Genomic DNA, 22656 nt, shown 5'->3' on the forward strand with positions numbered 1-22656 from the left:
GACCTCTAAGATCATCTGTAAGGTCCCTTCTAGCCTTAAACCTATGATCCCAGACTCTTCCTCTCATCTCTCTCCTCTGTTCTGGTGCCCACTAAAAATTGAGGTAGGGATGCTGGCAAAAGGGCATTGAATCTGGACTTAAAGGACCTAAGTTTGACCCTTCCCCACCCCCCATGCTTACTACCTCTGTGACCCTTGGACCTCAGTTTCCTCACCTGTAAATTGGGGGAAAGGGGGACAAACTGGCCTCCGAAATCCCCTCCAGCTCTGGGGCTGTGATAACCTAGCCTTCTCCTGATGACCCCACCTCTCCAAAACTGGCCCGTCTGCTCATACCGTCTGCTCCCACTTTCGGAGTCCCCTTTTGCCAATGTCACTCAGCAGCCATCTCTCTCCCTTTAGTAATAACTCTATCCCTTTCATCTCTAAGTCTGTCACCTATGAATAAAGTCCCTCTCCCTCCTCCCAATGAGTTCAGTGCCCTCCCCTAGTCCCCTTCTCCATCCTTATTCTCTGCCTCCCTAAAACACCCTGACTTTCTAGGTTCTCAACTTTCTCAGCCCCCATGACCTCTGCCTCTACTTCATCACAACTGCACACAGGTGCAGACATACATTAAACTCCTATGTCCCTCTCTGGAACTCAATTGAATCCCTAGTTAGGGCTCTGGTTTTCACATGGTAATATACTCAAGCCTTCTCCATGGGTCAATACACTGAAAACTTATTGATGAAGTCATTTTCCCTGGGAGAATCTTTAGGGATGTTCCTGAAATAAATGGAACATGGAACTAAATCCAAATTGTAACTTAAAAGCATGTAATCCATGCCTCAAAATCCATTTTAATATATTTTATACTAACATTCTTTTTTAAAAATTGGAGTTCCTAATTTTCTCCCTCCTTCCAGTCCTTCCCCAACCTTGAAAACAGAAGCAATATGATATCATTATACCTATTAACTCATGCAAAACATATTTTCATATTAACCATGTTGGGGAATAAAAACAAGAAAAAAATTGTGTTTTTTTTTTTAAGTCTGCCTCAAAAAAAAAAAGATTTAAAGATTTTAAACGTCTGCCTCAGGCTACACTCAGAGTTCATCACTTCCCTCTCTGGAGGTAGATGCCATTTTTCAACATGAGTCCTTTGGAATTGTCTTGGATCATTGTATTAGAGTAATTAAATCTTTCACAGTTGATCATCCTTACAATATTGCTGTTATTGTGAACAATGTTCTCCTTGTTCTGTTTGTGATGTTTAAAATCTAAATTGTGATCGCCTTAAATTACAAGCTTCAGCACCAGTCTTTGGGCATTAAACATTTATTAAAGTATACAGGTATTCACAAGGAGTTCAGAAAGTTAAGAAAAAGCCTATCTAGCCTAGAGTTCCAGCCTAGTTGGGTTCTTCCTCAAGTCCTCCTCCAGAGACTGCTTTAATCAGGAACTCTCCAGAAAGCTGATTGTGGAAGCTTTTTATAGGTCTGGAAGAGAGGCAGTCCTTACACACAGCTTCAAGCTGATTGGTTGGTGTCATCCAAATCCATTGGTTTTGAAGGTGTTCTCAAATTGAGTTCACAGTCTGGTTTCTGAGAACAATACCTTCTTAAGGGCTAGCCAGGTGTGATTACAATCCAGTTAACTTGAAGTAGGCTAATCAGCAGTTAATCACTCTCACTTGATTCAATCAGTCTAGATTAATCTCCAGGTGGGTCTTTTGAGTATCTGCTAAATCTCATTATTTCATCACATGTTCACTTCACTTAGTATCAATTCATATAAACCTTCCCGGTTTTTCTGAAATGATGCCCCTAATCATTTCTTATAGCACAATAGAATCCCATCACAATCATATACCACAACTTCTTTAGCCATTCCCCAGTTGATGGACATCCCTCAATTTCCAATTCTTTGCTACCACATAAAGAGCCACTATAAATATATTTATATATATATATATATATATATATATATATATATATATATGGATCCATTTCCTTTTTCTTTGATCTCTTTGGGATACATACCTTGTAGTAATATTACTAAGTCAAAGCGTATGCTAAATTTGATAGGCCTTTGGGCAGAGTTCCAGACTGTTCTCCAGAATGGTTGGACAAGTTCACAGATCCGCCAATAGTACATTAATGTCCTTATTTTTCCACATCCAATCTAGAAGTTGTCATTTTCCTCAAAGCCCATTTGTATAGAAGATTTACACTGGCTGAAGACTGATTACTCAATGCTTCAAGCCTGAAAGAAGTCCTCTGCTTCTTGCTTTGAGAGAGAAGATACATGATCCCAGACTCTCTTCAGGTCCATGAAAAGAGAGAAAAACTAGGAAGAAACTGACATGATGGCATCTTCTCATTTAAAGCTGGAAGTCAGAAGACCAAGATTTCTCCTATGCCAAGCTCTCCCCAGCTCTGGCCCTCTCAAAGGCATGGATCAGTCTCCACCAATAAGAGTCCCATGCAGATGGGCTGTGAGGTGAGGGGTACAAGCAGATAGGAAAGCTCTAAGCCAAAGCTTCTTAAACTAGGGGTCACAACCCCATATGGGGTCCCGTAACTGAATATAGAGGTAATGAAAAATTTGGTCACAGTAAAAGGTGAAATATACCTATTTTGTAGACCTATATACCCAGGGTCACACAGAAATTTCTTGGGGAAAAGAAGTCAAGAGTGGAAAAAGTTTAAGAAAAACTGCTTTAAGCAAAGTCTCGAAAGGGGCTTTTAAAGTTGCCATTGAACTTTTAATTTCCAGGAGGGAGGAGCTCTTTTAATTTCAAACCATTGGAGTTTCAGAAAACTGAATGCGAGTTTCATTCAGCACAGACCTGAACTGCAATGAAAAGTGAATAGGGAATGATAGAGATATGCTGGGCATGAAGAGAGAAAGGACCATAGCAAACAGAAGGCAGAATTTTGGTCTCCACCAGCCCCGTGAAGGAATTACTCCCTAGAATCCTAGCGGAGCTGCTTGGGAAACTGGGAGGTTAAGTGATTTGCCCAAGGCCAATCTGGTTCTGAAGTGAGCGGTGAACTCTCCAATTCCAAGCCCAACCCTCTAACCTCTAACATCCTGCCTGGAGGAAGAAAGAAAGAGGACATTTTAAACAGCAGTTTATGAGCAGGCGTAACCTAGCAACCCTGGGAGAAGTCACTGGCATAGCTTTGATCTTCTCCAGGATGTGATATTTCAAGAATCAAAACCATGTGGCCTCCTCTGGGGAATAGTTATGTTTTAAAAAAAAGTTCACAAACACAGATTCATCCTTTTCAAAATTCAGATCATTGCCCATCTCTCTGCAGGGCCCTCACAGACATGCACACTGCTAACCAGCCAGCCAGAGGACTGGCCTTCCCCCTGCATGCCATAGTGTGGTCCAGAGGCATCCTCCACCAAATGACCTTGTTTCTAGTGTAATGGAAAGTAGAGTTTCTAGCTCTAGAAAAAGGGGACCAGGATTCAAACCCTGCATCTACTACTCACTACTTGTTAAATGGGGCAAGCTAGTTAAACTCCCTGGATTGCATGCAGTTTCCACATCTATAAAAAGAAGGGATACCCCTATAGCTCTGGGTCTGGGATCCTGTGCCTCCCACTATGAAAGCAAAATGAGAATTATAAGTCTGTGGGTGCCCCTCCCCCTTTGAATATCAGGAGGAGAATGTTCTAGTTGTACATGAATAGTGTGCAGAAGGGGATCTGAGATGTGTTTAATGGCCTGTCCTATTAGTATAGGACATTTGAATTAGCTATCTTTAAAATGGTGGCCTTGGGGGTAGCTAGGTGGCACAGTGGATAAAGTACCAGCCCTGGATTCAGGAAGACCTGAGTTCAAATCTGGCCTCAGACACTGGACACTTACTAGCTGTGTGACCCTGGGCAAGTCACTTAACCCTCATTGCCCTGCAAAATAAATAAATAAATAAAATGGTGGCCTTAACCCTCCCATTCATCAAGGCTTAGAATTCAATCTTTCCTGAGCTGCCTCAGAGGTCATGACTGTACTAATGTCTAAGCATGTTTTTCTCTGCTCTTTCTCTGAACTTGGCTAGGCATTCTTAATTTTTCCTTGTTTTATATTAGTATGTGGAAGTAGGCAGTGGTGGTAAGAATCCATGCAGTGTGAATAGAGGATTCCCCAGTGTCCATACCAATACATATTACCAGTCAGGGGGTGGAATGAAACACCACCTAGAAGAGGAGACTAGTAAGCTGACTGAATGACCAACAAATGAGTATGGATTACCCACCATGTTCCCTGCCCAGACACCAGAGAAACACTAAGACTTATGTTCATACTGATCTAGCTTACTCATTATTGGTGTATTCAAGCGTTCCCTGTTGAGAAACACTAACACTTATGTTCATACTGATCTAGCTTACTCATTACTGGTGTATTCAAGAGTTCCCTGTTGGCAATATCTGTTGATATATTTGAAAAAGTTTCTAGCTATTTCTGCTCTGCAAAGTTGTAAAACAGTGCTACTCCTCGCCCCTGTAGCCACTCAGACCTAGCAAGTGTTGTGGACAGGGGTCATAGACCTATGATTTGTGCTGCTTTGCCTCTCAGGGAACAGAATAAACAGCATAGAATTTGGTGACCTGCCAAACTAACTGATGTTTGTATAGCTCCAATTCTGCCCTATTCCTCCAATCTTCATTTCCAATTTTAGTTTGGGTCTCCAGAAGGGTGAGTACTCTCAAGTTTCAAAGGCAGCACAACCTATGGCACCTTCTAAAATCATAACTGGTAAGTCCCCATCCATGTGTTTCCCTAACAATCAGCCAACAGACTGTTACTCTTAAAAAAGGCATTTACTCAAATGGCATGGCAAGAACAGTAGTTGCCAACCTCCTGTCTGGTAAACCTGGGGCATGCACTCTCCCACAAATACACACAAATTTTGGCCCAGTAAATGTGGACCACAGATTTGAAGTACAATGGCAGTGAAAGAACACATGAAACAGGAAATTTACAACTTTCAAACTTTCTCCCTGTGAAACTGAAGGAACTTGAATGTCCTTACTCTCATGGTGGAGTCAATGAAGCTCACTGCTGAGCTGGCTAGCATGGAATTTCTGCTAGATTCCCCAGTGGGCATTGATACACTTCACCATCTCCAGCTTCAGGTTCAGCTATAGTCCTCAGATGGAATGTTTTGTGCTCTTTCAGAAAGAGCAGATTACCCTTAGCTTAGAATGGAAAGAAACCTCTCTACTTACCTCTTACCTTGGGGCCTCAGCATAGAGGTTTGTGACTACCAAGGCAGGAGATGAAAGATCAGAGTTTTGGGGGCACTAGCTTTTCCCTTTGGCCACTTTTCCTGATTCAGACCTGAGTTCTTCTCATAAGAAACCACACTCTGATTTATAATGACCATCCAGTACATTTCCTTAATCTCCATCTCCACAGACAAACAGGCAAAAGCTGTTTGCTCAAATTACCAGGAAGCTCAGTGATTCGGGGTTCCCCCGGTTTTTTAACTAAGTTTTTCCTGCTGTTCTATGGAAATAGTGGTTGGGGAAAGGTAGAGAGGCAATCTATGCCCTGGGAACAAGTTCATTATCTCTGTTGGGTTTTTATATGTGAATGGATTACTCTAAGGCTCAGAAACTGTCCAAGGTACAGAATGACACACACACATGAAGGAGCCTCACCTACTGGGGACAGCTGCCGTCTGACTGGAGCATCTCACTATTTCTGTAACTTGCTCCTCACATCTTGTAAATGTTCTTGCCTGAAAGGGCTATGCCTTGCATCCTAGTCCTGGCATCCTTTTTGTATATATCTTTGATGGCTTAACCCCTATATTATTAGCTTTAAGTATTATTTGCAAATGATGATGATGAAGAAGAAGAAGATAGATGATAGACAGACAAGTAGGTGGATAGATAGACAGATGATGGGTGATTGGTAGGTAGATGATGATAGATAGATAGATAGATGATAGATAGATAGATAGATAGATAGATAGATAGATAGATAGATAGATAGATAGATAGATAGATGATAGATAGATCAGATAGACATGTGTGTATGTATATATACTAGTAGATATGTATGTATATATGCATACACACATGTTAGCTCAGACTATCATGATTGTATAAGGAAATCAACCAATGTAAGGAGAAGGATGGAAGTTTGCAAGAGGTATTATTTCATAAAACAGTGAGAAGTACTGGAGGGAAACAGAGTTTATACACAATTTGGCAAAACTAGACCATAAAAAGAGTATTTACACTTACTTGCTGTGTGACACTGGGCAAGTCACTTAACCCCCATTGCCCCGCAAAAAAAAAAAAAAAAAAAAGAGTATTTAAATATGAATCTGAAAGGAAGACAATAGGGGGATGAAAAAAATCTGTCAAGATTACTGTACTTTCTTTCCATCAGTGGGAGTGGAGTCATGACATCTGGATTCTAACACTATGATCCTGAATCGTCCGCACAACAGAGTGGAAATGAGAAGGGTGCTAAGGGCAGCTAAGCCCACACAAAGGTGCCCTGGGATGGAGGTGACACAATGTTGTCAGCCTTTGTCAACAGAATCACGTAGGTATGGACATAGGTAGGGAAGAACAGTGACTGCTTCTGTGCTGCTCTGAATATATAGTTCTATACTCTCTACTTGGTCATTTAGTTACTCTTAGTCTCCTCTTAGTCAGAATGTAGGGTATCTCCCTCTTCTCAGCAGAGAAGCAGAGGACTATGAGACAGGCCATTCACAATGTCAGTTGTTTCTGCTTAACTGTTTTTCCTGTGTTACAAGGAGCAGGTCAGATCGGGGAGGGGAACCAAAGTGACAGAAATGGAAAACCAAAAGTTATCGGCACAACTTTTTTGGTAAACAGCATAATGTAGAGTGTGCTGCTACACCTAATAAGCAGTGAGTGCACACTACTCAGGCACACACATCTCCTCCCTTTTAATATGCAACTTGAGCTCCTGAGGCTCAGTCAAAACAGCAATTCACTGGTTGCTTGTAAAGAGATCCCTAGTTCATCACTGCAAACCACAGAAATGCAAACCCCCCAGAATGCCCAAGGTAGAATACAATTCTTCCTTCTCTTCAGTCTGACTATTCATAGTCATGCCACAAAAATTCATGAACCAGTTGGCATGTGCTAGGCTGTATCCTAGGTGTGGGGAACAATGTATATATAGCACTTGAAAGTTTACGAAATAGTTCCTATATGTCTGCCCTGCCCAGCAAGCCTTGCCTTTTCTTCAGCATTTTCCTGGTGTTTTTCCATCCCGAAGATTATTGCTGCAGTTAAGTTTTCCTCTGAACAAAAGACCTGCCCTTGGTGGTAAAGAATTGCATCCTGGAGGAGGAAAGGAAGGTGAGTGCACAGACCACACCCACTTGCCTCTCCTAGGCACGAGCAGGCATTGAGTTCAATCTCTATGAGGTGACACTCTCAAGCTTAGCTATGGGCCCAGCCATCTTTCACATATACCCAGGGGGAGAGGGCCTGCCTGGATGGGTGGGCAGATTCTGGAAAGCCCACCTAGATCCTGATGGCTTCCAGCCCAAACCCCTTGTTTATCCCACATGTGATATCCATGTCATGGCAGGAACAGACCAGTCTGAATTACTCACACTCTCAGCTTCCTAATCCCTGCTCAGATCTATCTCATTTATTCCAGGATTTAAAATGTAAAGACTATTATTATAGAATATTTCATTTCTTTATGTATACATACACACACATTTACATATAAACATGTCTCTTTTACTAAATTGGGCTCAGCTCCATTTCTCACTAAGATTTTTGTCTCCTGAATTTCACATGACCCAAAGAAATCCAGATTCACATTATTGCACTTAGCACAATACCCTACACATAGTAGGAATTTGTTACATATTTAACAACTTGACTTTCTAGATTTTCTGCACATTTATTGAAAGGACTTTGTGGTGTGTGTATATAGAGAGATACACAGATATCTATATATAGATACAGATATACAGATACAACAAAGTCCATTTAGATAGATAGATAGATAGATAGATAGATAGATAGATAGATAGATGATAGATGGATGGATGGATAGATAGATAGATAGATAGATAGATAGATAGATAGATAGATAGATAGATGATAGATGGATGGATGAATGGATGGATGGATAGATAGATAGATAGATATGAAGGTAGAAAGGGAGGTAGATAGATATAGATACAGGTACAGGTATAGGTATATACACATACATATATATACATGCATGTGTGTATATCTATATACATGCATATACATACGTACATGCATGCGTGCATGCATGCATGCATATCTCAAAACTTCCAGCCTGCTGGTAAGCTAATTGCTAGGGAGATCTGAACTCCCAGCTTCACTTCTACTAAGGAAGCAGACATGCCCAGAGGCTGCAGAGAAGTATGGCTGCCAATCTGACAGCCATGAGAGGAAGAGGTGACAATCTCATCGCAATGCAAGTGGTCACTTCAATCCTACAGCTTAAGAGCAAGTAGCCAGGGGCAGCTTATAGGGGACGCTATAGTGGTAGAGCACCAGCCCGGGAATCAGGAGGACCTGAGTTCAAATCTGGCCTCAGACACTTAACACTTACTAGCTGTGTGACCCTGGGCAAGTCACTTAACCCCAATTGCCTCACTTTAAAAAAAAAAAAAAGAGCAAGTAGCCAGTCCTTGGCTGCTTGCCAAACCAATGGTCTCTGCTTCTGATCAGTATCTCTGATGTTTCCATCATGATCACCAGTTGCCCCTTCATAGAGCCCATGATTCATCTTAAGCTGGCTTCCCATAGGTGTCTTCTTCCTGACCCCGCCTGGTATGTTTGCCACCCACATGTCCACAGCCTCCTGAGCGGGTCAAGAGCTGCCAGTTCTGATCCCCTGGTGCCCAGGGTGGGGAGAAGGAGCCCCCACGCAGAAGGCAGAATGCTCCCCCACCCTGCTGCATACAGCAAGCTTACAGACCATCCTACGCCCTTCCTCTCTGTATTCCACAAAGCTTGCTCGGAGGCTCACTCAGCTCTCTTTTATAAGACTCTTTATCTCCACAGCACAACAATTAAAGCAGTTTTGGCAACTCTACTTAAACTGATGCCCTGAGGCTACACAAACCACTGACACTTCCCTTCCCTTCCCTTCAGTGCCTTCAAACTACCTGGAATGCTAAAGAAAAGACAAGCCTAGCCAAGCAGCCATTACATGTACATGAATTCATCTGAAATTCACCAGTCTCCGGAGGTCTGTCCTTCAGATATTGTTCTTTCCATTTTACAAATGAGGAAGCTGAGGCTCAGAAAGGTTAAGTGACTTGTCCTTGGTCACACAGCTTCTTGTTCTTCAGACGTTTCAGCCACGTCTAATTCTCTGTGACCCATTTGGGGTTTTCTCGGCAAAGATACTGGAGTGGTTTGCCATTTCCTTCTCCAGCTTATTTGACAGATAAGGAAACTGAGACAAACAGGGTTAAGTGACTTGCTCCGGGTCACACAGCCATCGTGTCAGTGCCAAAGACAAGTTTTGACCCCAGACCTTTGAGATTCTAGTCTCTGTCCTCTCTGGCACGCTGCCTTTCATGAGGGGGACCCAATCCCTGCCCTTAGAGGGCTGATGCAACTACTTGGTGATTATTATTATTATTATTATTATTAATATAGAATCTCAGAATATAGAACTTAAAGGAGAGGAGAAAAATGTGTGAATTAACCTTTACCCTTCTACGTACCCAACCACCTGTTGGACCTCTGAACATACTGTCACCATCTCAAGCTCAACATAGCCCAAAATGGAAATGATTTGTTATATTTCCTCTCTAAAATAACCACTCCTGGGGCAGCAAGGTGGCACAGTGGATAAAGCACCAGCCATGGATTCAGGAGGACCTGAGTTCAAATCCAGCTTCAGACACTTGACACTTACTAGCTGTGTGACCCTTCATAAGTCACCTAACCCTCGTTGCCCCACCAAAAAAAGAAAAGAAAAGAAAAGAAAGAAAATCCAAGGAAAAAGCACAGTATAATAAGCACTCCTCCAAACGTCTCTATTTCTATTGAGGATATTGCTTTCCTCATTATCCTGCACTCTTACCTCTCTCCCACTCCCACCCCCAGATCCAATCTGTTGACAAATTGTTGTCACGATATCTCTCCTATTTATCCCCTTCCATCCACCTACAGGATTGGCACTCAAATTCGGAGACTTGTGAACTGCAACCTCAACTGTCAAAACATTCTCCTAATCAGATTCCCAGTTTCCAGAGGCCAAAATCATCATCCTAAAGCAAAGATCTCATCATGTTGGCTCATGTTCAAGAAATTTCCCTGGCTCCCTATTGCCTCCAACATAGACTAGAAGCTCCTCTGCCTGGCATTCAAGGCTCTTCACAATCTGGCTCCAACTTGCTTTTGCAAGCCGACTGTGTACATCATTCATTCCCCTCCATATGCTCCAGTTACCATCCACATGGGCCTCCTTGCTCAGTCTTCAAATTCAGTCCTTCATCTGCCATCTCCGTACCTTTGTCCTGGCTAGCCCTTCTGCACTCATACACCCATTAACAGACTATACCTGAGAGTTGGTTTTGCTCAGCTCTTTAAAGGGTTGGCTCGTGCAAGCTCGTGATCAGAGAACACTTTCAGGAACCTTTGGAGGAGAAGCCACTGAAAGACAAGCTAGCCCCAGCTAGAGATTTCTGCTTTTGCAGAAAGATCTTCCTGGTCTGGAGGAAGGAGGGGATTGTCCTTCTACTCCCTCTGCCCCAGTAGTAACTATGATGGCTACATCTGCATGAAAGAAAGAGCTAGTACTTGGTTCTAGAGTAAGTTCTTTTGAGAGTAGTAGCAAATTGACTTCTCTGTGTGCCTGGTGCCCAGCACAGAGCCTAGTAGGAGCTTCATCAATACTTTGACGCTGCCTGCATCTCAAGGTCCTAGATCCCTTTTGTGCTTGGTGCTTCTTTCCTTGGGGCACAGGGGACACAGGAAATGGCTTAAGGGGATGCCAGTACTGTTGGGAGCCAGGCTGTGCCCTGGGAGCACAAGAGGTGGAATCAGGGACAGCGGTTCTGGGTTGTGTGCACTTCGGGAAATGGGGGGTTGAGGGTGGGGACTAACAGAGACTATAGCAGCTAAGGCATCAACAAAGTCCAGCGAGTGAGATGGGGGGATTGAAATCCTAGAGCCCTCTAGGGATCTCCTTCTTGTGAGGTCAATGGAAGGAAGAGGGGAGAGTGCTCAGATAGAGGGCTTGTGGCTGCATTGCCTGTACCCCAGTGCCCCCCACACAAAGGATGCATGCAATAAAAAGGATAGAGCCTTTCTAGGGCAGCATTTCTAACCCAGGCACCTGAGCTTCTGAAGGAGAGTGCCTGGGAATCGGGGATAGAGGCCAGACCCCAACGTAACCACCATACCACCCAGGCTGCCCTGCCTGCCCCCCCACCAATTTCATTTAGATGGTTGGTCAGGGTGGGACAAATGCAGGGAAACAGATGCATCAGAGCAGGCAGGCTCAGAGATAGCCTTGGAAACTCTGCTGTTTATCTACTCCTCAGGCAACAATAACAACTACACCACACACACACACCCCTTCCTAGCTGTATGACCTGGGGCAAGTCACTTAACCCCATGTGCCTCAGTTCTTCCTCGGTAAAATGAGCTGGAGAAGGAAATGGCAAACTACCCCAGTATCTTTGCCCAGAAAACCCCGAATGGGGTCATGAAGAGTCAGACACAACTGAAAATGACTGAACAAGAAAGATGCTACCATTCCCAGAGGAGGAGGAGGAGAAATTGTCTATCCATGTACCTGATGTGCCTTTGTCAGTGGATCTACGTGCCAGAATGCACTCTTCAGCCCAGCCTCACAGAATCTCCAGCTTCTTTCAAAGCACAGCTCATAGGCCACCCACTATATAAAATGTTCCTTGATCTACTTCCTTTCAAGCGTTCTTCCTTGTGGAATGGCACCTCAGATAGAGCTCTGGACTGTGAGTCACGAAGGCTTGAATTCAAATCTAGCCTCAGACGCAATCCAGTTGTGTGACCTTGGGCAAGTCACTTCACTTCTATCTCCCTCAAATTCCTCAACTGTAAAATGGAGCACATACCTTCCAGGATTGTTATGAAAATCAAATGAGATGATATTTCTAATGCAGTTTGTAAACTTCAAAGCACTATATACATACTAGTTATAATTATAATGTGATGTACATGCACAATAGAATAAAGTTTCCTTAAGTGCAGAAACTGTTTGGTGCTTTTTCCCCTTCTCTCCCCATCCCTAACCCAGTCTTCTTGCACATAGTAGGTGCTTAATAACAGTGAAACTAAATTTAAAGAGCAGGGAAGGAACATTAGAACTACAGTATGAGTGAAAGATTTAAAATGTACATTTGTTTACTGAACTTTTATACTAAGCCCGTTCCTCACAACCCTTACCCAAAAAGTTAATTCAATTTTAAAACACAAAAGACCCCCCACACCAGTTGTTATTATTCAAAGGGAAAGCAGCCCCCCCAACCCCTTTTACCTAATGCTTTCTTTTCCTGCTGTAGCAGCAAGAGAGCCAAGCTGGGGAACAGAAGATTATTTTCTTGTCCCTTAAATGACAAGCTTAAACGTTCACCCTGGATTCTCTGTAGCATCTTTATGACTTTATATCCAGGTCACCACAATGTTTCCAGGACTTCTTTGTGGAGCAGGAGAGAAAGGGAGGAGGCAGAGTGAGGTCCTCAGAGGGTAGGATTATCAAGCTGAATCTGAAGACTGGTCCCAAATTTCTGTATTCTTCCAATCATTTAAAAACTTAAGAAAAACGGGGGTTGTGTGTGTATGAGAGAGAGAGGGAGAGGGAGAGGGACAGGGGCAGGGACAGGGAGAGGGAGAGGGAGAGAGAAGAGAGGAGGTAGAGGATTCTCTTCCCCACATGCCCCTCCCCACAATCAAGAGAAAGTATTTGTCTTCCTATGGTCCTGGGAACATTCTGTGATTGAGGCAGGGGGAGAAAGCTGTTTTTTCCCAGCCTCTAAAGTGGCGTCTTGGGATGGTTCCAGGCTTTTCAAATAGTCACCTCTGACTGCCTGAAAGGCAGGGAGAAATGTCGAGTCAAAGGAAACGTTTCCTAAAGAAATAAAGTTAGAGACCTTCAGACAGGGCCGAGTCCTCTTGACTTCCCACGCTTACGAAGGGGGAAAGGAGAGGTTGGTGATACAAATGTTTCTCCGCTAGCTGGATGCCATTGGGCTTAAAGAGTCAGATGAGCAAGGCTCCCCGTGGTGTGGGGGGAGAGGGAGGGAGATGCGCCTTTTCCACCAGGGCGTCCACGATTGGGAGGCCAGAGCAGAGAGGTGCCTAAAAGGAAGTGTTCCTGTGCCTCCTCCCTGGAATCCAGTCCGAGAACTTAGTCTGGCTTAGTGGGGAAGGTACCACGGGAACCTGAAGCAAAGATGATTTGGTGGTGGTTGTTTTGTTTGTTAAAAACAAACAAACAAAAACAAAACAAAGAATTCTGCGGAGCCGGGGAAGGCGCATTCCCTTCCAGCTAATCTTAAAACCTACTCAATAAAGATTCTTTATTCAACTTCAGTCAGCCTAAGCCTTTCCCGGCTGCCTGGGGGCCCCCGAGCTCTGCCCGCCTCCTCTCTTACCTCCATTCGTGGAGCAGCCCCAAGGACATTCTGCAGTAAGAGACTCCAGGGGAACAAAGAGGTGCCTGTGTTCGAAACAGCCTGTGGCTGGAGCGCCAGTACACTGCGCCTAGATGTCCGGCTTTGGAGGATAGAGCTCGCCAGCCTGGGGCGGGTTCGGGGGGGGGGGGGGTGTGGCTGGAGAAGCCAGAGGTTGAACTTTCATCACCTGGTAGAGCTCACCTCAAGCCCAAAAGGTGACGCATCTTCCATTTTGCACGAAACCTCGAAGCCGGAACTTTTTCCTTATTCCGCTCTTCTGAGGATAAGAGATTTAGTTCTGAAAGGGACGTCAGAGGTTATTCAGTCCAATCCTTTCATTTTGAAAATGAGAAAACTGAAGCCTAGAGAAAGGGAAGTGACTCTCCAGAGGTTACATAGCTAGTAAATGTCAGAGCCCACTTGCCAATTGCTGACCCTCTGAGTCCAAGTCCAGCAGCATTCTTTCCATGGTACCAGGTTTTACTTAGTGTAAAACTGAGAGACAAATGAGCCAACTGCCAGGCACTGCCCATTTGAGGAGGGGGAGAAATAGAAGGCAGGTGGGCAATGTTTATGGGGGAAGGGGAAAAAACAAGAGGAAGGAAGGAGGGAGAGGAGGGGAGAGGGAGGGAGGGGGGTAAGGGGAGAGAGAGAGAGAGAGAGAGAGAGAGAGAGAGAGAGAGAGAGAGAGAGAGAGAGAGAGAGAGAGAGAGAGAGAAAGAGAGAGAGAGAGAGAGAGAGAGAGAGAGAGAGAGAGAGAGAGAGAGAGAGAGAGAGAGAGAGAAAGAGAGAGAGAGAGAGAGAGTCATTTATCAGAGCTCATGAATACCACCTAAGGAGGTGAGGCAAGCTATGCTTAAAAGAATCTGGCGATTCTTTATCATCTCAGTGGATAGGCGCTGGACTTGGATCGGCTCAGAATCAGGAAGACCTGGGTTCCAGTTTCACCTCTAATACTTCCAACCTGTGGACAAATCACTGAACTTCTCTTGTCCTCTACTTACTCATATGTAAAATGGAAACAATAGCCTCATCAGATTTGGAGGATGATCAAGTGCTTTACAAACCTTAAACTCTAGAGAAACGTTGTTGATAATGATGGTGGTGACGGTGGAAACTGGGCTCTGCCCTTTAAGAGCCTACATCCGACTTTGTACACACAAACTGCACATCAATAAATCAACCTTAAATGTCTACAAAGTAACTTGGGGATAGGGAGAGAATACAAACAACTGAAGTGATCAGGAATGACCAGGTAGGTGCTAGTGCTCGCGCTGATCCTTGATCCCTTGGATGACAAGAGTCAAAGATGAGGAGGGAGAGCATTCAAGGCATAGGGGGCAGCTGATGCAAAAGCACAGAAGTGGGAGATGGACTATTGTATAAAGGGAAGAGGGCAGGCCAGTTGGCCTGGGATGTAGTGTACACAAAGGGGTTTTAAGGGACAATCAAAGACATTTGTACTTCTCCTAGAGGCAGTAGGGAGCCACTGAAGCTTATTGAGCAGTACAGTGGGTATGGCCAGGCTGATGGTTTCTGTTTGTTTTTTCAATTAACATTTTATTTATTTATTTCTGAATTCTATCCCTCCCTCTCTCCCTCCCTGCCTCCCCTCCACTCTCCCTGAGGAGGTAAACAGTCAGACATAGGTTATCCATGTACAATTATGTAAAAGATTTCCATATTTGTCCTTTTGTAAAAGAAGACTCAAATAAAAGAGAAAAAAGAAAGTGAAAAACAGCATGCTTCAGTCTGTGTTCAATCAGTATCAGTTTCTTTGGAGGTGGATAGTATGCTTTGTCATTAGTCTTTTGGGATTGTCCTGGAATAATAGCTAAGTCATTCATAGTTCTTCATCAAACAATATCGATGTTACTGTGTACAATGTTCTCTTGATTCTGTTCACTTCACTATACATTGGTTCATATAAATTTTTCCAGGTTTTTCTGGAATAGTCCTGCTTGTTATTTCTTACAGCACAGTAATATCCCATCACCATCATATACCACAGTTTGTTTAGCTATTCCCCCATTGATGGGCATTCCTTTGATTTCCAATTCTCAGCCACCCCAAAAAGAGCTGCTAGAAATATTTTTGTACAAACAGGTCTTTTTCTCTTTGGGGGGATATCTTTGGGATATAGACCAAGCAGTGATATTGCTGGATCAAAGGCCGTGCAGAGTTTATACCCCTTTGGGCACGGTTCCAAATAACTTCCAGATCACTGTCTTTCCCCAATATATCTTCCCTTTTATCAGTCTCCCCTCCCCTTTTTATTATCCTCATCCCCTTTTTACTTCCTTATAGCATAAGATAGATTTCTATAAACAACTGAGTGTGTATGTTATTCCCTCTTTGAGCCAATTTTGATGATAATAAAGTTTAAGCTCTGCCCACTCCCACCCCCCTCATCTTCCCCTCCATTATAATAGCTTTTTTGCTCTTCTTTTAAGTGGGATAATTTACCCCATTCAATCTCCCCCTTCCTTTATCCAGTGCAATTTCTTTCTCAACCCTTTATTTTTTCCCTTGGAGTATCATCCCATCAATGTCACCTTACATTCACAACCTCTGTCTACATAAATCCCCTCCAATTGCTCTTATAAGTAATAAAGTTATATATATCATCATACCATATAGAAATATAAACAGTTTAACCTTATTGAATTTATATTTGTCTTTTTTGTTTCTTATTTACCTTTTTATGTTTCCCTTGAGTTTTGTATTCAGAGGTCAAATTTTTTATTCAACTCTGGTGTTTTAATCAGAAATGCTTGAAAGTCCTCTATTTTGTTAAATATTAATTTTTTCCACTGAAAGATTATATTCAGTCTTACTGGGTAAGTGATTCTTGGTTATAAAACTAACTCTTTTGCCTTCTGGTATATCTTATTCCAAGCCCTCCATTTCTTTAATGTGGAAGTGGCCTAATCCTGTGTAATCCTGATTGTAGTTCCATGATATGTGAATTGTTTCTTTTTTGCTACTTGTAATACTTTCACCTTGATCTGTGAGTTCTATGAATGTTCCATGGAGTTTTCATTTTGGGACCTCTTTCAGGCAGTAATCAGTGGATACTTTCCATTTCTATCTTGCCCTCTGGTTCTAATATATCAAAGCAGTTTTCTTTGATAATGTTAAGGGCTAAAATTCTGTTTGCCTCATAGTCTCAGTCTTTTTCCTCTTACACACTGATCAAAGCTAATTGGCTAGTATCATTCAATTCCATTGGTTGATGTAACCTGAGGGTGGCCCATATTAAAATGAGCCCTACCATAATGACTTCAGGGTCTAAATATGAAGAAGTTTGTGGGACAAAGGTATAACAATTAATAAAGTTAAAATCAGAAATATCTTCTGTTTCATTTTAAGGAAGAGAATGTCAGTGAAATCATTTATCTTGCAGTAGAGTAATTGAATATATTTTCATCTTTGGTTGTCTGTTACAATTGAAGTTAGATAAGCATCTTTTAGTCAAATCCACCCCACCTCACAGGGTTGCTTGTAGAAAACAGTTTTTGTAAAGTGCTTAGCCTAGTGCCTTGCCCACAGTATATATCAAGCACCATGTAAGTTTGGCTATTGTAATTACTTCATTTTCCATGCTCCATTCCTAGTCATTTTAATGTGAGATTCATTTGTTTTATGGGATTCATTTATATTACATTCCTAGGGGTAGCTAAATGGCAGAGTAAATAGAGCAATGGCCCTGAATTTGGTAGGACCTGAGTTCAAATCTCACCTCACACACTTACTACCTATGTGACCCTGGGCAAGTCACTTAACCCCAATTGCCTTAAACTTCCAGAGCCATCTCCAGTTGTCCTGATATATATATTGCCACTGGACCCAGATGGCTCTGGAGGGGAGAGTGAAGTTGGTGACTTTGCACAGCCCTCCAATTAAATCCAATTCAGTGCAAATCATGACATCACCTTCTGATGTCATGGTCCTCTGAGACTGAAGGACAAACCACAACAACAATATGTTCCTATTAAGATAGTTGGTCAGCACTTATTACCACTCCCTGTCACTTCCATGTCTTAGTCTAAAGGCATAACTAGGAGCATTCAACCCACACCCACACCCACCCAGGATTAAGTCATGTATATGTTACATTTTTTGTTGCTTCTGTCTTTAATGAAATGTGTTTGGTCTCGATGCCTTTCCAGGTCATAAAGATTGAGAGTTTAAAAGATATTTGTGATAGAATGATGATTTGAAAATGCATTTGACTGATTTGATGTCATCAAGAATAAGCTTTATTTCATGTTTTAAATTCATGATATGATGAAAGTTACTGTGTTTCTAAATGTTCTTGTATTATAAATTCTGTGAAACTACTATTTAAGAAATGCTGTTATAGGGATGATGTGATTGTGGCGTTGGACAAATGTGGGGGAAGGAGGAGGAAGTGGTGTCAGAATTTACCATCCCTGTTACCACCTTGTGGAACTAAATCTGACCAGTGACTATTCTCATCATTCAGCACCAGTACCAGTTATTAGTCACTGAGATCCAGACTCCACCCACTCTCTCATTCCTTATCAGGTTGCCTAGAGCCCATTTCCCAAAACCCAACAAGAAACCAGTTCCAAAGATTTGCCCCTGGAGACCCACCTTGATGCTCTCGTCTCACACCTGCCCTCAGTCTCTGGGTCCCTACCCCACTAGGGCTCTGTTCCACAGGGCTGGGCTTCACCAACCACCAGGATATGAATTCACACTTTGACCTAGTCTTTCAGCACATTCACACTAACAAACACTGGAACACCAGACTCCTCACACCTGTGAACCGGAGCCTCAAACAATAATCCCCCTCTCTTTTTTTCAGCCGGCCAAAGAATAGCATACATTTACATAACTCTTTAAAGTTTGCAAAGAACTTTTCCTAACCACTTAAAGGGCTAACTCACCACACCTATTCCGACTCAGACCTTAAACACCATAAACCACAGTCAAGAAGCATCCCGGCTGTTCCTTTATTGCCCTGGGCAATCTTTGCAAGAAGATGAAAGACTCCTCCAGGTCAACCCCTTTAACTCTGACAGCTCACCAAACATTTATTTCCACATCAGCAGTGGAATAAAACTTGTTAAACTCTATGTTGAAAGAATATTGTTTGCCTTTAAAGAAAAGTTCCTCCCGAAGGCATACTTTCTGAGAGTCAATTCTGGGAAAAGTCACTTGCTAGTGGGAGTTTATATAAACTGCGGGCCACTGAGGAAATCACGGGACATCAATTTCAAATGATACCTACTCATCAGCTCCTATCCAGTAAAGGACACTTAATTCTTTTTGTGGTGCTTGTTTAATTCTTTTTTAAAGGGCTATTCCAAGCAGCTTGCTCTCTTCTTCCTCTTCCCCATGGAGGACAGCCCCCCCCAAAAAAAATTGCAGACTTTTTTCAGCGGCAAGCTCATGGTGATGATTCCCTTCCCTAAAGTTGCCACATTCTTTAGAAGACAGAGAAGCCTGGGGAGACATATGTATGCAAGATGAATGGCAAGTGATCACAACAAGGAAAACAGTGCATACAATTGTTGTCACAACAAAACCAGACACTATGAACTTATAATGACAGAGTTTGGGCCTGCAGAAGAGATGGGGAAAAGCACATTCTTCCCTTTGGGGGGGGGGGGCAACTGTGGACATAGAACTTAGCATATGTTTCCAGTCTCAGCTGATAAGTTGGCTTTCTGATGTGTTTTCTTTCTTTTTTTATTCTTTATTCCAAGGAATTGGACCTCTGGGTTTGGAGCAGGGAAGGGGTAGGTATTTTCAAACATATTTTAAAATTTTAAATAAATAAAGGATCTCTATTCAGCAGGGAAAGGGGCTGGAGGAAGATGCCTTGCCAGGACATCCCAAGGTCTAAGGCCATAAGGTCTGGTTCATGTTCGAAGAAGGGCTTGTGTCACCAGGTTAGGAAGATTCAGTGAGGTAGAAAGGAAAACTATAATCACTCTTTATGTGATATCTAAAACTAGGAGCAAGCCGAGAGTAGATAAGGATTAAGGAGAAAGTTACAAAACTGTACCTAAAAGTTCTTTTCAAAGCTTTTTCTCAAAGAATTCCTTATTTATTCTTTAATATTTGCTGTGCTTGATTGCTCTAATACCTTTAAAGCAGCCCCAAAATTTACAGTTATAATCTAGGTATAGGTATCATTTACATAGCTTATCAAGGTTTGAGAAGAGCTTCCTATGTATTATCTCATTTGATCCTTAACAATAACCCTGTGAAATAGGTGCTTTTATTATCCCCATTTTCCAGGTGAGGAAATGGCTTAGATAGGTATTAAACAAGATATCTTGTAGTTTACAGGCACAGATTTTGAGCTGGGGGAAAACTAAGAGCTCATTAGATCCAACCCCCTTATTTTACAGATGGGGATGCTGAGGAAAAGAGTGGTTAAGCAACTTGCCCAAGATCACATAGCTATTAAGTGTCTGACACAGGGTTTGAACCCAAGTCTCTCTGATGCCAAATCCAGCATCCCATCCACTGCACAACCCTACCTCTTAGACCACATGAGCAAAAATAAGACAAGAGCACTCATTCAACCTGGTGACAGCACATGAGGTCTGCAGGAAAAAAGTCCTAGGGAAGAAGAAAATGTTGTCAGTGGCCCCACCAATCTACTAATATATAAATATTGGAAACATTTCAAACAACATATTTCTTCACCCTTGAAATCAGACATTAAGTCTTAGCCATTCTTTCTTTGTGATATCTCTTGGACTAATCTTTTCTCTCCTATTCCCACAGCCACTACACTAATCCAGCTACTTCAGCCAAAGATGCTTTGGCTTTAGAACGTTTGTCCAAGAAGGGGGGAAAGCATGCTCCCCAGGCCTCCATGTCACCTGTGATATTTTCTCCATCATTAATCCAGGATAAAGACAGGGATTTGAAAAGAATGACCTGAACCTGGCCAAAAAACACAACAGTGAGACCTTTGGGAGTTTGGATCTGTGATTTCATCAGCATATTGTCACTACATCATCATTATTACTGATATAGAAGACAAGCTGGCATAGGGTAGAGAGAAGTGACGCCCGACAAGTCCCTGAACCTCACCATGCTCCAGGACACTCTCAGAGATTGCAAATCTCAAAGCAGTTAATCTGCTTGGAGGAGGGAGAGTCCTCCTCAAGAGTTCCCCAAACCAATGAACGTACAGGTCCAGAATGACAATAATAATTTCTTATCATTATTACTACTTTATTATTATTCACATTTATAGTGTTTTGAGGTTTTAATGCTTTGTCTGGTTTTGCACTTGACAAAATGAATCAAATGCTCAAATATAGACTTATTTTATCCCAAAACTTTAACATTCTCCTCAATCCCTTAAAGAAAAATGAGGCAGGGGGCAGTTAGGTGGCACAATGGATAAACCACTGGCCCTGGATTTAGGAGGACATGAGTTCAATTTCTACCTCAGACACTTGACAGTTACTAGCTATGTGACCCTGGGCAAGTCACATAACCCTCATTGCTCCGCAAATAAATAAATAAATAAACAAATGAATGGATGAATAAATAAAAGAATGAGACAAATTTGTGCTAGCCTTCTGTCCTCCAAAGAAAAAATGATCTTATTGTTTCTTGTCTGCTCCCTGGACTAGTATTCCCAATTTGTCAGGGCAGCTAGATGACGCTATGGTTAGAGTACCAAGCTTGGAGTCAGTGAGACTCACCTTCCTGAGTTCAAATCTGGCCACTTATTAGCTGTGTTACCCTGGGCAAGTCATGTATACCTGTTTGCCTCAGTTTCCTCATCTGTAGAATGAGCTGGAGAAGGAAATGGCAAACTACTCCCGTATCTTTGCCAAGAAAATCTTGAATGGGATCACGAAGAGTCAGACATTTCTGAAACGACTCAATAACAACCACCAACTTGATCAAGGGTCTTGCCTTTCTGGGAAATGCCTTATTAAAGGGAGTAGGGAAGAGGAATGGGGCAGACCTGAGAGAAGAAGTTACTGTACCCAGACTCTAAAACTGTGCAACTGGAAAGAGAAGTAAATAAACACAGGAAAAGAAACAATGCTTTGCCACTAGAAAAGTCATTGTAGTTTCCCCAAGATGCCTGGAACTTGCCACAGCCCACCTCAAGACTGGTCCCTTTTTTCATGTGCTAGTTAGCTTTGTTAAGCTCTATAGTTCTTTTTTATTATTATTCTTTTTATAAAAGATGGAGAGGGGGACAAGAGGGAAATGTAGATGATATGAAAACAAAAGATACCGATCATTTTTTTAAAAGACTCAAACTAGATTCCCAAAGCAAAACACCTCTGAGCCCCATTAGGCTGGGAAGCTATCAGCCCAAAGGGGGTTTTCCCAGGAGAAATTAAGTCACACAAGCCCAGAAAGAACAGTAGACTCAAAGACTAGTGTCAACCCAAAGTCAGTCACATGTGTTCTTTGACCACTCCTGACGCCATCCGGCAGGAGTTGAGGGGATTCTATTCTGTAACCTTGGGCAAGTTATTGGACCCAAGTGGATTGCTGGATTGGCCACCTTCTGAGGCACCTACCAGCTTTAGATCTATGAATACAGGGCTCTTGGGGAATGCCATGTTTCTCTGAGCCTCAGTGCCATGACACTGGGATGCTGTCATGACTTTAAGTGATATTTTAAGTGAGGGAGGGCTGTGCAAGGTCACCAACCTCAATGTCTCCTCCAGAGCCATCTGGGTCATCCCAGTGGCAAGATATACATCAGGACAACTAGAGGTGGCCCAAGATATTTTAAGATAATGGAGCTAAGTGACTTGTCCAGGGTCACACAGCTAGTAAGTATCTGAGGTGAGATTTGAAATCAGGTCCTCCCAGCTTCAGGGCACTCTCAGCTGGCTACCCCAAATTATAAACCTAAAAACCTAAGCCCAGAGATTGACAGGACCTGCCCCACTCCACCCTCATACACAAACCCTTTAGTCAAAGTGTAAATAAAGTCTCAAAAGGAAATCAAGGG

General features: G+C 42.7%; 1 protein-coding gene across 1 annotated transcript in view; it reads right to left on the reverse strand.

The window, feature by feature from the left end:
- GAL3ST2 (galactose-3-O-sulfotransferase 2) overlaps nt 1-14139 on the reverse strand; it is a 32273-nt gene extending 18134 nt beyond the window's left edge. The window contains exons 1-3 of the mRNA XM_043993308.1: nt 14106-14139; nt 13872-13947; nt 13650-13826 (exon numbers count right to left, since the gene is read on the reverse strand). Coding sequence (XP_043849243.1) covers nt 13650-13826; nt 13872-13947; nt 14106-14139 — 287 coding nt within the window. The remainder of the gene's footprint in view (nt 1-13649; nt 13827-13871; nt 13948-14105) is intronic.
- Between the last annotated feature and the right edge of the window lie 8517 nt (nt 14140-22656).

This window comes from Dromiciops gliroides, chromosome 3, assembly GCF_019393635.1.
Source record: "Dromiciops gliroides isolate mDroGli1 chromosome 3, mDroGli1.pri, whole genome shotgun sequence".
Classification (NCBI taxonomy): domain Eukaryota; kingdom Metazoa; phylum Chordata; class Mammalia; order Microbiotheria; family Microbiotheriidae; genus Dromiciops; species Dromiciops gliroides.